Source organism: Taeniopygia guttata, chromosome 9 (genome assembly GCF_048771995.1).
Source record: "Taeniopygia guttata chromosome 9, bTaeGut7.mat, whole genome shotgun sequence".
NCBI lineage: Eukaryota > Metazoa > Chordata > Aves > Passeriformes > Estrildidae > Taeniopygia > Taeniopygia guttata.
This window is the reverse complement of record NC_133034.1, coordinates 15342839-15357215: the sequence shown is the minus strand read 5'-3', so window position 1 is coordinate 15357215 and position 14377 is coordinate 15342839. Positions and strand designations below refer to the sequence as shown.

General features: G+C 46.7%; 1 protein-coding gene across 4 annotated transcripts; it reads left to right on the top strand.

Moving 5' to 3' along the window:
- Window positions 1-1490: 1490 nt before the first annotated feature.
- CLDN16 (claudin 16) lies at window positions 1491-9240 on the top strand. 4 transcript variants are annotated; one of them, XM_072933487.1, is made up of 6 exons: window positions 1491-1810; window positions 6350-6452; window positions 6694-6858; window positions 7885-8076; window positions 8400-8546; window positions 8793-9240. In XM_072933487.1, exons 1-5 carry the CDS (start codon window positions 1697-1699, stop codon window positions 8537-8539), a joined length of 714 nt encoding a protein of 237 aa, XP_072789588.1. In that variant the 5' UTR covers window positions 1491-1696; the 3' UTR covers window positions 8540-8546; window positions 8793-9240. The 4 variants fall into 4 exon arrangements, with proteins under 4 accessions (XP_072789588.1, XP_072789587.1, XP_072789586.1 ...); XM_072933486.1 differs by having other exon boundaries at window positions 8671-9240; XM_072933485.1 differs by having other exon boundaries at window positions 8624-9240.
- Window positions 9241-14377: the final 5137 nt, after the last annotated feature.

Below are 14377 nucleotides of genomic sequence, written 5' to 3'. Positions count from 1 at the left end.
TGCTTTGACTTATCCAGATATTTGGATACCAAAAATCTCAGCAGAAAGCATCATATCCACATAACCACATCAAGACCTGCATCTAGGAAAGATGGAAGAATAGAAGTTCCTCACTTGTCAGCTTCTACAAATGGAATTAGGAAACAGAAAGCAGAAAGCTGTAGCAGTAGAGCCTCCTGCATACTCTGGCTTTATGACCTGGGACTTTTGTTCTCCACTTAAGCCTCCCTAAGCATGAGCTGAGGACCTGTTCCACAGGGTGACCTCTGAGGGCTGGAGTGAGGTGAGCCTGGCATCGAGGGTAAAAGTTGTGATCTCTGTCAGCAAAACCGCCTCATGAGGTTGTGATTGGAATGATACGGGTTATCTATTGTAAGAACAAAGTTCTCATTGCTGTGGCATTTGAAGGGGAATCCCGCAGATGCAGAAGCTCTGAGCAGAGCTGTAAAGGTGCCGCTTGGCTCCATCTGGAGGTGACAGCTCAGACGACACACACCGCCAGCTGGGACAAGCAGCTGGAAGCAAAGCTGAGCGCAGAGCAAGAGTCTGCTCCTCTGCCCTGTGTTGAATATTTGCCCATTCAAGGCAGGTCTTCAGCCTGTTACTGCTTCTCTTTATATCCAAAAATAATGATCATTGAGGATGCGGTGGTTTCTGTGCTTCGTACATTTGGGATGGCAGGAATTTCTAGTCACTCCCCTTTGGTTTTCCTGAAAGGTGCTCTGGAGCCCCGATGGCTTTCTCAGCACTGCATGAGAGAAGACATCGAGCAGCTTCTTACAGAGGCCCCAACCTTCTGCCCCTGGCAGCCTGTGTGACCCCTGCTCACCTGCAGAGTCCAGCAGGAAAACAGAAGTTTGCAATCAGAGTGAGCAAGCAGGAAAATTCCAACCAGCTGAAATCCTCCAGATTGGCACTAGTCTGAAAACTTCAAGAATTCCACATGGGAGTTGTACTCATACCATGAACAAATTTGGGCCTAGGGCATGAGACGTATTGAGGTTTGACTTAAATTCAGAATACAGAGTTCTGTATCTGGGATGGGTGTGGATGTTGGCTCTGAAGGCACATGACTACTGCCTTTCCCTTTTTCTCCCTGGTGACATTTCTGCATAGAACTAGATCATCACTGCACCAGAGACCAACAGGGTAACAACCAAGGGGCCTGGGATCTACACCAAGACACTTAATAGCTGCTCCCTGCTAAGGCATAAACCATTGAACAGGAATAAATGTGTGTGTGTGTGCAAATGAGAGCTCCTCTCTGTGTCCCTCAGCAAGGCTCAAGACTTCTGCCCTGGAGAACAAATTTTGATTCTTTTTTCTAATCCCTATTTTGACAAAACCTGCCATGACACCTGCCTCCCCTGCCAGTGCAGGGCTGCAGCTCCCTGCATGTCACTTGTGCACAGCCCCATTTCTCTTCAGTCAGGCATGACAGGAGCTGTAGCGGTGCAGGGCGGATTGGCTGCAGCAGCTCCCGTGGGCGCTCTCTCCCTCCTCCTGACCCCTGGCAGGTCAGCACTGCCCCTGCAGCCATCACTGCCAGATGGCATCTGCACCAGAGGGGAGGTCCTGCTCCTCGTGGTCACTGCTGGGCATCTGGGACACCGACACTCTGTCTCTGCCCTGGCTTCAGGAACAAGGCTGGGCGCTGTTGTTCGCACTCCCCTGGATGTGCTGAGTGCCTGCTGGCATGAAGTTTTTCCTCCAATATGTGGGATTCTTTTTTGCTTTATTCTCTGCTTTGTTTTTGATAATATCTACCTGGACAGACTGCTGGATGGTGAATGCTGATGACTCCCTGGAGGTAAGACAGGGGTGAGGAGAGCCTGACCACCAAAACCAATGCGTCCTAGAGGGAGTTTGCTCCTGCTATCATTGCTCCACTCCACTCTCATGTTCTTTCTCCCTGTTGTGCTGGATGAAAGTGGATGAGAATGAAAATAATTACTGTGGCAAGAGCAGGAGAAAAGAGGTATTTTGTGAAATTCTCTTTGCCAGACTTTTTAATCCAGAATTTACTCTTACTTAATAAGTTCAGGAAAGCTCTACAGGCTCTAGTTTTAAATGTGCATGAACATGAGAAGCGTTATCCTGTACCTCCAACCTGTATGGATATTTTGAAGTGTTTCTAGTTCCATAGATCAGACTTCTTGGTGGAGACATCCAGCATGTACAGCTGTGCTCTTCAAGTCTTTTTCTGACCAGCCATTGAGCTACGGGGCTACCAGAAATTTAAAGGGAGCATGGGGACTCAATATCTCCTGGAACTCATGTGGACAGTAGCACTCTCATATTAGAGAAAGGTATTGGCAAAAGGTAACTGCAATCAAGGGAGCAGATTGCTGCTTACAGGCAAGGTGTGCCCCAAAGCCTCCAGGCCCAAAATCATCACTGTTTCTCCAGCACTCAATACTGCGAATTTGTAATTTTCTTCCCAGCACAGCCATTCATTTCTGTCCACAGTGTAGGAATCTTCTCTCTGGCAAGTTGGATTGCTCAGGCAGTGAAGGTGAAACACCTTCCAGGACAGAAAGTTTGACTGAATGTATCAGGAGGAAACTTTCTCTCTGCTATCCAGCATATGAAACCGTGAGCTCCTCTGCTCTCAGTGATTGCAATGCAGCATTTATTTGCAGCATATGAAGGGGTGAATTATCCAAGGGAAGAATAATAAAACTACAAGAGAAACTTTTTTTCCTCTATGCCACAAGATATCCTAACAATCTGACTGTCAGAAACGCTGAAAGGTGGATATAAGTGCCAAGATGATGATCCAGTGCAGTGCAGTTCCTGGTGGTCAGCGTGTCTGCTCAGTGAGCCTCTTTTCAGGACAAATAGAGTGCACCCAGTGATGCTGGATGGGATGTGACACTGCATTTGGGAGATATTTTAGATTCCTTTCAGGAAGTACTCAGATGAAGGTATCAGTATACTCAGAAGAGCCAAGGGAGTCCAATTGTGGGGAAAACCAGATGAGAGAAGCCCAACTCCTGAGCAAAGTGAGTCTAATAAAGAGCAGGTCCATTACCCTGAGGCTATGTAACCTTGTCTTCCTGGTGCAAAGGCACCTGCGATGGGCTGTCCGAAGTGCTCCATTAACACCCAGTTTGGTCATTAGCAACCACTATTCTCACATTCCGGATCTGAGTGTGAATATTAAATAATGGAGCAAAACGCCCCCAGCCTTAATACCTGACCACTGATCTTAATGACCCTAATGACTCACTGCCTCTCTAAACAGGGCAATGGCCACGGCCAGAAAGGCTAGAGTCCTCAGTGACTCCTGGTTTCAGCTGGAAAAAGGGTAAGTTAGGCAACTTTGACTCCAGGAGAAGGAAATCCATCCTTCAGATCTTGGCTGGTTGCTTGGCTTTGACCCTGGCCCCCCGCAGCTGGGGAGGATGAAGCCCTCACTGTGGTCCCACTGGAGAGGAGCATCCCAGGAAGAAGAGGCAGAGGAGCGCCAGGAGCAGCCACCTGCAGAGAGGCTGCAGGAGCCCTGACTCAACTTTCACAGCCCCTCACCTCCCTTGAGAAACAACAGGTTACAGAAAGTTGTTTAAGTTAGTGACTCCCTGTGAAGCATCAAGAAAGGGCTGGGTCAATTTTTGCGGTAGTTTGTAGTGGAAAAAGCCCATAATCTGCTTCTCAACGAGTGCTGTATTGTGTAGACAGTCCCTCCCTGTTGCAGGTGGATTATAATACCACCACTACTGTTAAATGCTGCCTGTTTTACTCTCAAGCTGGGCTTGTAATCATTGTCTGCTGGCACCTTCTCAGAGTGCGGTAAACTGTGACTAACATCGCTTAGGTGTTTGTCTTCTCCGCTTTCCCCAGAAGGAGAAGCGTGTGCTTGTTCTGTAATTTTCCTTTTTTTCTCTATGAGAATCATTTAAATATTAATTATACATTATGAATAGGGTATCATTATATGTATTACAGTCATTATGCAGTTCATGTTTTACATGCATGCTTGTGTTAGGGAAAGCAGGTCGTGGCAATGTGTTTTGTAATGGGAGTGGGGGATGAGGGGCATGGCTGTGGTGTTTGGCTGCTCAGGGAGTCCTCAGCTGGGCCCTGGGAAGCTGGAGCCGATCTGCTATGGGTACAGAGAGGTGATGGGGAATTAGTGCTGCCAATATGGTGCAGGAGTCCAGTCATGGGATGGGGAAATCCGTGTCCCCACATGATGCCCCTGCCCTGACCCGTGTCCCCTTTCCAGCAATGAGTTCCCGTGTGCCTGAGGGTCTGAGCTGTCAGCACAGGGGAAGATGCTCAAGGGTGGTTTGGGAGCAGATTAACAACCAGAAAGTTCAACAGTGCACAAAGCAGAGGGAGCAAGTGTTTGACCCTGGCAGCAGAAACCAGAATAGCCCAGCAGCAGCTCAGGGCAGCCAGAGGTCCCACAGTGACACTTGTTGCTATCCCTCCTGCACCAGGCAATAGGACAATTATCCCTGGCTGCACACAGGCTCTGCGGAGATGGGCTGGCTCCTGCTTTGCCCGTGCTGGCTGTAGCAGGAGTAGTGACAACTTAAACACCCCAAGAAACTAAAAACATTAAACAAGTTTTTGTTAGTCTGGGAAGGGGGTTATTTCACAAGCTAGACCATAACTGTTGTGCTTAAGACCTCTGTTTTGCTTGGAGGGTGACAAAGCCTGGAATCCTGTTAGTCTCCTTATAAATAATTTAGATGTAGATGCCGCTTGTAAGATTTAAAAAACAGTAATAATATCAGCAAGTGAGGAAGTAAGTGACATTATTAGCTGAATGCAGAGTAGTATAAATAAGCCTGTGGTGGTTTAGGAGGAAAGAAAAATTATATAAACACAAGTGTAACAAAATGTAATTTAATAAAAATATGCTAATTTCAAGCACAGCCTGAACAGTGGTGAGTTAAGACAGAAGAGGACCTGCAATTGCATTAAGAGGGCCATGGTGAAAATACATTAAATGCAAACACAGCAAATTATTTTACGAGACTCTGTTTTCATAAAAAGCACAGAATCAATGAAATTATTTTTTTCAATCACTGCTTCTCATTTTTCATCATATTTTTCATGAAATGTGCCATGAAATTCTCAGAAACGTTAAGCCCTTCTCATCTTCATGAAACAAAACATGTAGGTTATATTCAATTAAATATAAATAATATCTCTTCTGCCAGACTGTAGCAGCGAGTCATTTTTCCTCACCTTTGATCCAGACAGCAGTATCACAGAGGAGGTGCACAGCTTGGCTCAGACATTGTGTGGTGGAGAAAATATTACAGTTGGCTACAGACCTCAGTACATCCTGAATAAGACTTTATTATGTGTCCGAGATATGTTATTATCTGCTTTGTGATTTAAACAGTGCAAGAAAAATGAATTTATTGCATCATCCAAGCAAGCCTGGTCCCCTTCCCCTGCGTGAAACTCATTTGCTGTAGGAGTTTCTCTTTCCATTAACTGCAGCGGGTGTCGCTGGCAGAATGGGCGGGCTGAAATCCAAAGCTGCACCTACATTAGCCCTGCTCCTCGTATGAGCAATTCCAGGAATATTTTCAAGGTGCTTGTTGCCATATTTGCATTGGTAATGGAAACGCCTCCCGTATTAAAGTGATTTATGGAAGGCTGGGCTGGGAATGGTATCTACGGCTGGAGGACAGCGGAGACGATTAACCACGATGCTGCTGCCCGGCCTGCCCCAGTCTGGATGTCTCAGTGATGAGTGTGGCTTGGGCACGCGTGGTCCCACGGCTGGCAGCACATTGGGAGCCCCAGGGATCAGCACTGGCTGCCTCTGCTCTTCCAGCCATTTTAAACATTTCATGTTTACAGCTGAGCCATTTGGGGGCAGCCCTCCCCAGGTGTCCGCAGAGGGGCTCACATCCAGATTCCTCTGCACCCCTCTCCCCTTCTCTGAGCTGCTCCTCCTCTGTCAGGAGGATGGTGTAAGGAAGGGGAGCACAGACAGCAAAATCTTGGGTTGTCAGGTCCATGGCCCTGCCCAGCTCAGCCTAGACAGGAGTTTGGCAATGGGTGAGCAAACCTGCTCTTAGATCTTGCTGGTCAGCCACCCCCAGCTCCTCCCAGAAATTTCCGTAAAAATTTTTATTCTTACCAGTAGGCAAGGGTTTTTTTTCCTAATATCTAGTATGAATTGTTTTTCTCTAATGGAAAAACATTAGTAGGGATGTAGAAAACATTGTCCTTTTCCTCCATGCTTCTGCTTTTTCTCTTCGAGCTAAACACTCTGGTTTGCCATCATTGTAGTGGGACCAGGATTTCTTGAAGGACTAAGACCTGCTGCGTTGGTGGATATTTTAACCTATGTTTTTTTTGTCTTCTCAATCCACAGGTGAGTACAAAATGCCGTGGCCTGTGGTGGGAATGTGTCACAAACGTTTTTGATGGGATCCAAACTTGTGATGAGTACGACTCCATCTACGCCGAGCATTCTGGTATGTAAGAGTCAGAGATGTTTCTACAAGTGGTGGGGACACTTGAATGCAGACTAAGAGTATCTGTTCTACTCAGTGACAGATAATTAGAGGCATGTTTCTTTTCTCAGTCAGGTATTACTCCTAAGGGAAGCTGAAAAAAGCTGAACATCAGAAAAAAATGTTCCTCTGGTATCTGACCCCATTACCTGCCCACATTTCCATTCCTTGTGCACTGGAATGTTCTGCTTTTGTCCTGCAGTGAAACTGGTGCTGACCCGAGCCATGATGATAACAGCAGACCTCCTGTCAGGGTTTGGATTTCTCTTCCTGGTCCTGGGACTGGACTGTGTGAAATTCCTTCCCGACGAGCCGCTCATCAAGCTGCGCATCTGCCTGGTGTCTGGGGTTATGTTGCTCCTTGCAGGTATTTCCCCACTGTGTCCCCATTCTCTAGCTCACCCTTTAGCAAAGTGGGAAAGCTTTTAAAGCCTTTTATTTTGGCTGGTGATTTTCTGTAGGAGGAAGTACCTTTATTTGATTTATTTGTGTAATGCAGCTTCTTCTGTTCACTACCTGCCTCAAACAGCATGTAGATGAGTTTATCTGCTTTCAGTTCATGTTTTGACCAGGTGAATTGGCTTTGAGTTGACTGACTTCCATTGATTGCTGTGTCACCATGGAGCAGTTGAGGTTGTTGATACAACAAAGAGACCTTGCTGTAGGTTTCTAGACCAAATGCTGAAAGACTAGAAAGTCCTGGCATCCTGGTTTGGTTCCTGGCTCTGCCACAGATTGTGTGACCTTGGGCAAGTCATTGAGCCCAAAATCTCTGCAGCTGATCTCTAATAAAAGAATAATAACATGTCTGTCCCTTCCAGGTGATAAATACCCAACTGGTTTACAGCCAGTGGGAGGAATTTTAAACATGAAAATAAATAGCCAGCTAGGTACCAAATATTATGACTTTATGCCAGTATCAAGTAGGTAGCTCTTCTTCAGTCTAAGCGGATTTAATAACTCACCCCAGCCACTGAGAGCACATGTAAAATGTTGAGAGGCTCTTTTAAACATCTTTCAATTCACTTAGAAAAGTTTTTCTGAAAAGCATCATCAAAGTTCTGAAAATCACAACAGATGAGAAAATTGAATTCTGGAGACAACTTTACAAGCAGCTGAGAGGGGAGGGGCTTCCTGCCTTTATCTGCAGAAACCTGAGTGCTGCCAGTGTGCTGGAAGTGTGTGTGAGTGCCAAGCCAGGAGGTACAGCCTCTGTCTGGCAGCACAGGATATCAGCCAGGGTGAATCCACCAAAGACAGCATGGATGAGGGCCAAAACCTGCTGCCCCAGGAAGGTCTGCCCACCCTGGGGTCTGACCCAGCAGGCAGCAGCTGTAGCTGTATATCTGATCCCCTGTGGTTCAGAGTGTGGCACCTCTCTCCTGCCCTGCAGGTCTCCCTGGCATCACGGGCTCCGTGTGGTACGCTGTGGATGTCTACGTGGAGCGCTCCTCTCTGCTCTTCCACAACGTGTTCCTGGGCATCCAGTACAAGTTTGGCTGGTCCTGCTGGCTTGGCATGGCGGGGTCACTTGGCTGCTTCTTGTCCGGGTCCCTGCTCACCTGCTGCACGTATCTCTTCAGAGGTGAGGAAGCACGGCTGGAGCACAGCTCAGGGACAGAGCTATTGCTCAGGGTGTGCTGCAGGTGCACAGGGTGGGGAAAGTCCTCTGGCATGGCTGCTCATCTCCAGTGGCGGTATTTTCAGCTGTAAAATGGGAATAGTCTTAGGCAGCTCTAGAAAGAGCATCAAGGTTTTCATGTGGGAACTGAGGTGTAAGGATGACATACCGTGTGTTGTTACTGTGTCACATCTTGGAGTGCTGCTTTCCCTGAATAACGAAACTTTGCAGCTGAAAGTCACCAAGCACTCATTAGCAGTTCTTATGTCTCTCCCTGTGCCTCACAGAGACCAGTTCTGGAAGATTCCATTCTGCCTACTCCTCGAGGAAAGGCTATTCCTCAGCTGCGACCGTCGTGACAAATGTGCATTTGCCATCCTCACAAACAGCCACCTCCAAAATGTATGCGGTGGACACAAGGGTGTGAGGGGGAGGTAAGTGCTCCAGAAATGCTCTGCTTTAATTTGTAGTGGATTGCACAGAGACTCAAGCTCTTTTGATTGTGATACAGATGCAGTTGAATTTCAAGGATATGCTACACTGTTTGTATGATGACAGCTTCAAAATACTTCTCCTTCAAGAAAGTAAATTCTGAGAAGATCCTACTTCTGGAATCCTCTTGAGTACTGAGACCACTTGCATAAGCACAGGCTGAAATAACCAACGCAAACTCTTTTCAGCATTTGTCTCAACATTACTGGTGGAAGTGAGATAAACCAGCCACTCCTGAATCAGACTGCAGTGTCCTGCATGGAGACCCCCAAACTGCAAGATTTGTTCCACGCCTGGCAGTGCGTTGACAGAGTGTACAAAGGAGAAAATCCTGACAAAGGGAGGGACTGACTGCCTGACCAACATCTGGACCCTGTGCACCCAGTAGGGGGGTCTGCCCCTCTTACAAGCAGCTGGGGAGCTTTTCAAGAGATAAGATCTGTGTTAAATGTCTGACCCTCTCTTTTGTACATGAATCTGCACTGAGAAATGACTATAAATGCAGGTGCATTCTTCCATGAAAAATACAGTCCTTCTCAGTCAGTGTTAAAAGGTACACTGAGCTACTAAACTCAGTGAAATCTGGAAATTACCAGCTTCATTCTGCTTAATAAAAACATTTCTTGGACAAAGTGAGTGATGATCCAAAATCTGAACTTGTGCATTACAATGTATCTACATTAACTGGAAGCTAGGATAAATGATGCTAAAATCTATGGTCCCTTTCCATCAAAAGGTATTTAAACCTAGTTCAGGACTGCTGTCCCCAGCTGCAATCCAGGCTGCCATAGGCTGGATGAGGTTGGGGCATCAGCCAGGTCTTCACTAGAGTGGGGGAGGAAAACCCCTGTATGGCTTAACAGGTTCCCTAAGGATGGATGTGAACATTTTTTTCATGCCTTTAATAGAGAGAGAAACTGAGACAGTGTTTTCTTAGGGTTGGTAGGAGCTGTCCAAATTCAGTCTTTTCTGACCATGGCACCACACCATATCATGGCCTCTGAAGGTTGAGAAAATTCTCCCAGCACAGAGATTTATCTGCTTAGGGGCAGTGGAGGAACAAAGCTGGAGTCTCAGCTGGGGGTGCACAGCTGTGGGTGCTGAAGCACTACCAGAAGTAGGCTTCCTCCATGGACTGCTTGATGGGCAGGCTGGATTTCCTTCTCCCAGACAGTATGAAGTGAAACTTTATTTTAAGTGGGCCACAGGAAGATGGGCTGGCTGAGGCTGGGGTGAGCTGTATCCCAAGCAGCACTTCTGATAACTCCTGTGATGGAAATGAAGGGCTGAGTCCTCTGATGGGTTACCCTGGAAGCAGCACCTTGTGCTGCAGCACAGAACTGACCAGTAAGGCCAGAACATAACCCAGCCCTGACACGGCTCCAAGTCGAGAAGCACCCAGGGCATGGAACAGACAGGACAACAGCAGGTCCATATGGATCTGCTGCAGGCCCAGGCACCTCCACAGGGCTCAGAGCACAGCACAGCCACCTCAGCAAGAGCCCTGGTGGCAGCTCAGGCAAGGGAGGCTCGTGCTGCAGAGTTTGTGCCTGCAGAGTTCGTGCTGCTTGGGCTGGCAGACGTTTATGTCAGCCAAACTGAGAGCAGGTTACTGCCAACAGATGAGCTATATCAAACAGATGTAAACACAGTAGGAGGGGTGATGGAGGCTTTTTTACAAGGTCCTGAGAGACAACGAGTACAAGAGTTATGAGCGATGTGATGAATTCACAGATTGTACCAAGAATGCACAAAGAGATCTGGAGGTGACAGGAATTTTTGTCTGTTATTGCAGGAAACTGAACTCAGAGCTTGGAGGTTGCTTGTTTTGTTTTTTAAACTTTTTTAAAGCCCCATCAGAAATGTGTTTTCTGTGGATCTTTGGGGCAGGAGAGCTGACACTGCTGATGCTCTCTGCCAGGGCAGGGAAACTTGGGAAAATTTTTTGATCTGCTTCTAGGGCTGTATCCCTGCTTCTTCAGAGACACAGGGGGAAGGAGATGGAGGGTGAACACACCCCAGAGCTCTGCCCAGAGCTGTGTTCAGTGACTGCTCCGCTGCCCACATCCCCACTCCTGCCCAGAGAGGCAAATGCTCCCTCAGCCTCCCCGAGGGAGGAGAGATGCTGCAGGCAGCCTCAGCCCGCCTCACCCAGCTCAGAGTTGCTCCTGGGGAGGAAGTACCCAGCAAAGACATCAACTCTGAGTCAAAAACTCCCCAGCCTATGCAGCCATCACATTATCCCTCCCCACAAACTCTCAGGGATGCCTGCCAGCCTCTTGCTCCTGTTTTCCATAGCTTTTTCTGAGCACAAAGGTTATTTCTTGCTATGAAGATTTATTTCTTGTTTAGCAGAGAAGAAATGCAGGTGTAATTACAAATGTCAGATCACTGATTTCTCCTGTTCAGTGATTGAGGAGAATTCTGGGCCTTTGTCCTAAATGGTCTTCAGTTTGTTTTAAGGTGGTGGGAGCTGTTTTGTGACTTGCAACACGTGGGTCACACCAAGCAGTGGCTCAGTGGGCACTGAATATCTATACCCTGATGAGGGGTGAATATGAAGGATTAATTTCGTTCTTCTCCAGCCCTGTGTTCCTCTTTGGGGTACACAAATAGAGCACAAACACTGCCTTAACTCATACTCCTCAAATACACTTCACATCCAAAGAGTTTATGTAAAATATTCTTTGCATATCAAGAATATTGCATCAACACTTGTGAGCTTCTCTTCTTCAGTATCTGTATAGGAGAAGAGTTAATTCCTTAATCACTCTATGTTAGGTTTTGAGGTCCTGCACAAGAGGACCAGGAAAAGGTCACAGCAACTCTCAGTTGCTAGGTTAATGTTTTGTAACCAGTCCAGTACTGCATTGCTTCATTATTCAAATTCTGCTGACAGTCTAGCTGATGTTTTGATCAGCTGTTAATATTTAATTGTTAATTCCTGTTTGACTTAATACTGACACTGGTTTCATGACTGCAGGATTCACTCCTCATTAGCTCATTATCAGGTCACAATGCAGATCTATTCTAGTTTAATTATATATTAATTAGCCAGAAACCTCCCAGAAAATAAACAGGACTTATTTTTTCCTTCAAAATCACAACCGGTCCCTAAGGCTAAAGATGTATCAGGTGAGCTCAGTTATTAAGGTATTTCCTTAATACCTACCTGCATTCCATTCAGTAGCAGCTCACTAGGAATGACAATAGACTGATTTTCCCCTCTTCATGGCCATTGTTGGCTTACCAAGGCTTTTTGCTCAGTCGAAATTTCCAGTTGAGCTGAGGCCGAACATTTAATCCATCACTTCCAACAGCTTTTTAGGTTTCTCCATATTTTCACTAGCTTACAAGGGGAATTTTATACGTTTGGGCACCTCTGTCCTCATTTCCCAGGGCATAGGGAGAGTCAGGGATTTAGCTGAGAGCTGGGAGTAGCACCTTTCCTGCCTGTGTGCCTGCCCCAGGGTGTTTCCTTGAACTGAGGCTCCCCACTCTCCTCTCCCCTGACATCTCCGTGCCCTCTGCCAGGGATCTGGCTGGTTGCAGGTTATGGAAAACAGTAAAGTGTTTAGGTAAGATCTGTGCTAAGTTGATTCCATGCCTTACAGATAACTATTGATTTCCCATTTTGATACAGGCAAGTGAGGGAGACAAAAAAATGACACCTGCAATGGCTGTCCTTTTCTGCCTGCAGCATCTCATCCTCTCCCTGCTCATGAGGGCTTTTAACATCTCCAGCTGTAATTAGTGCTCACTCTTATTGTGACCCTGTGAACTAGGCTGTCTCTACTGCAGCTGCATCAATGTTTCCCAGGATATGGATTTCCTGCCTTTTCACAGACGTTGCCATGTGATTTTGGTGTGAATTCAGTGGATGTGAACAATTATTTCCAGTAGACAGAAGCAGCAGTGCAGAACTGTGCTTTTCTTACACGTTGTAACATCAGTGGGATATAATAAACACAATTGCCTTTGAGTGTCGTGTCTCTCTAACCCACATCCAGGTTCTGCTCAGAAGGTGCTTTGCCAAGTGACCTGCTTTGACTCCTGTGAAGGGAATCACTGCTGGCCTGCAAGGACACACAAAGGGCAGCAGCACAAATAGGACCAGCCCTTGGGCATGGGGGATTGATTTTGGAGGCTGCCTAGACCTTTGCTGGCAGCTACAAAGCTCAGACCCCAGTGTGAACCTGCAGCAATGCATCTTCAGCAGCTGAAGACTTTGTCTCACCTTAGACACATCATCTACTTAGAGTCATTTCCTAAACTTTCCAGGCGAGAAAAGTAAAATTCCAGCACGAATGCAAGGTTTTCTCTCTCAGCTAGGGCTGGACTCCCACAGTTTGCTATTCTGTATCTGTTAAATATTGTGGGCAAGTGATTAATGACTGAAATACTCTGTCCAACCGCTGTTACAGCAGCGAGAACTATTTTCTCCCTGTAGCTGTTGGGTTCCTGCTGTAGAATGCCTTTGAGCAAGGAGGAAAAGAGCCAGAATTGTGCCATCTAGTGACCCAAAGAGAGCGGGCATCTGTCCCCAGCCCTGTCCTCGTCCTCTCTGCGCAGAAATCTTCAGCCCATAATGCAGAATTTTGGATGACTATTAAAAAAAAATAATAATGAGCATCTAAATTATTTTTCCATCTTTCATGTCCAACCCTCCTGGCATTCCAAACTGATGCCCTGTTATGGCTCAGCTACCTCTGGTTTTGCTCTATTTTGCCTGAAAGCCACTTTATGACTTTATTGTTCAGCTCTTAATCTGCAGACGTGAAAGTCCAGCTGTGTGCCTCACCACGTTCCCTTTGTCTTTTGCTTGGTCACCAAGAATTGGCTCCTCTCCACCACTCCCGTTTCTCCCCTCAAGTCTTGCTGATGACAAGTTCCCCCAGAAACACATCTGCCTTCTAGTGTTTTCTGCTTTATTCTAGAGCTGTTTGCCATTTCTTCTCAAAGTCAGCATGAAGTGTAAATCAGAGGATGAGTGGCATCCAGAAAGTCACAGCAGGACAAGTGCTTTTCCAAGGTGAACCCTATTCCTAAGGTGATGAATTATAAGGAAATGGTTGTTCTTTCTTTGCAATTCTGGAAACATCAGCCAAACTGCTTTAACTGCCCTCATTAAGATCTAAGTACTTATAAAAATATCAATTACCCAGCAAAATCTCTGCTTGTGCAAGAATGGGAATGCAGGTCTGGAGAAACCTTGTCCTTTCTGCTGGAGAACACAGGAGTGAGGTGGGAAGCTGGGAGAAGCAGCTTCCATTGGGAATAATAGGTTGGTGGAGCCACCCAAAATGCTTTTGTAGAAGAATTAAACCAGGGCCCTGTGCCCTTTCTCAGGGTACTTCCCTTCCTTACCCCAAGCCAGCAGCAATATTAGTTTATGCCCTCCCCACAGCAGCTCTACATGAGCTCTTTCTTGCAGATACCTCCTGGCTTTCAGCAGTTTTTGGAAGCTCCTGTTGCTCCTGCCATGTTGCACAGGTATCACAGCACACAGGTTCTCCCATGCTGGTGACTCCAGATGGAGCCTGATGTTGTGACAGCCACTAACTTACTTTACAGCAGTTCTGATGGAAAAATTTGGTTCCTTTTGTACATAATTAAAGCACCTCAAACATAAACTGAATGCACTTGAATGCACACAAGCAGCAGGGGAACAAACCCCTTCCCTCGAATGTTTTGTGTGCTGAAAGTCTTGCCCTGTGTTGGGTGGCTGGGGAAGGATTTACCACCTCAGGAATCACTGGTCCTTGAAAGAGGG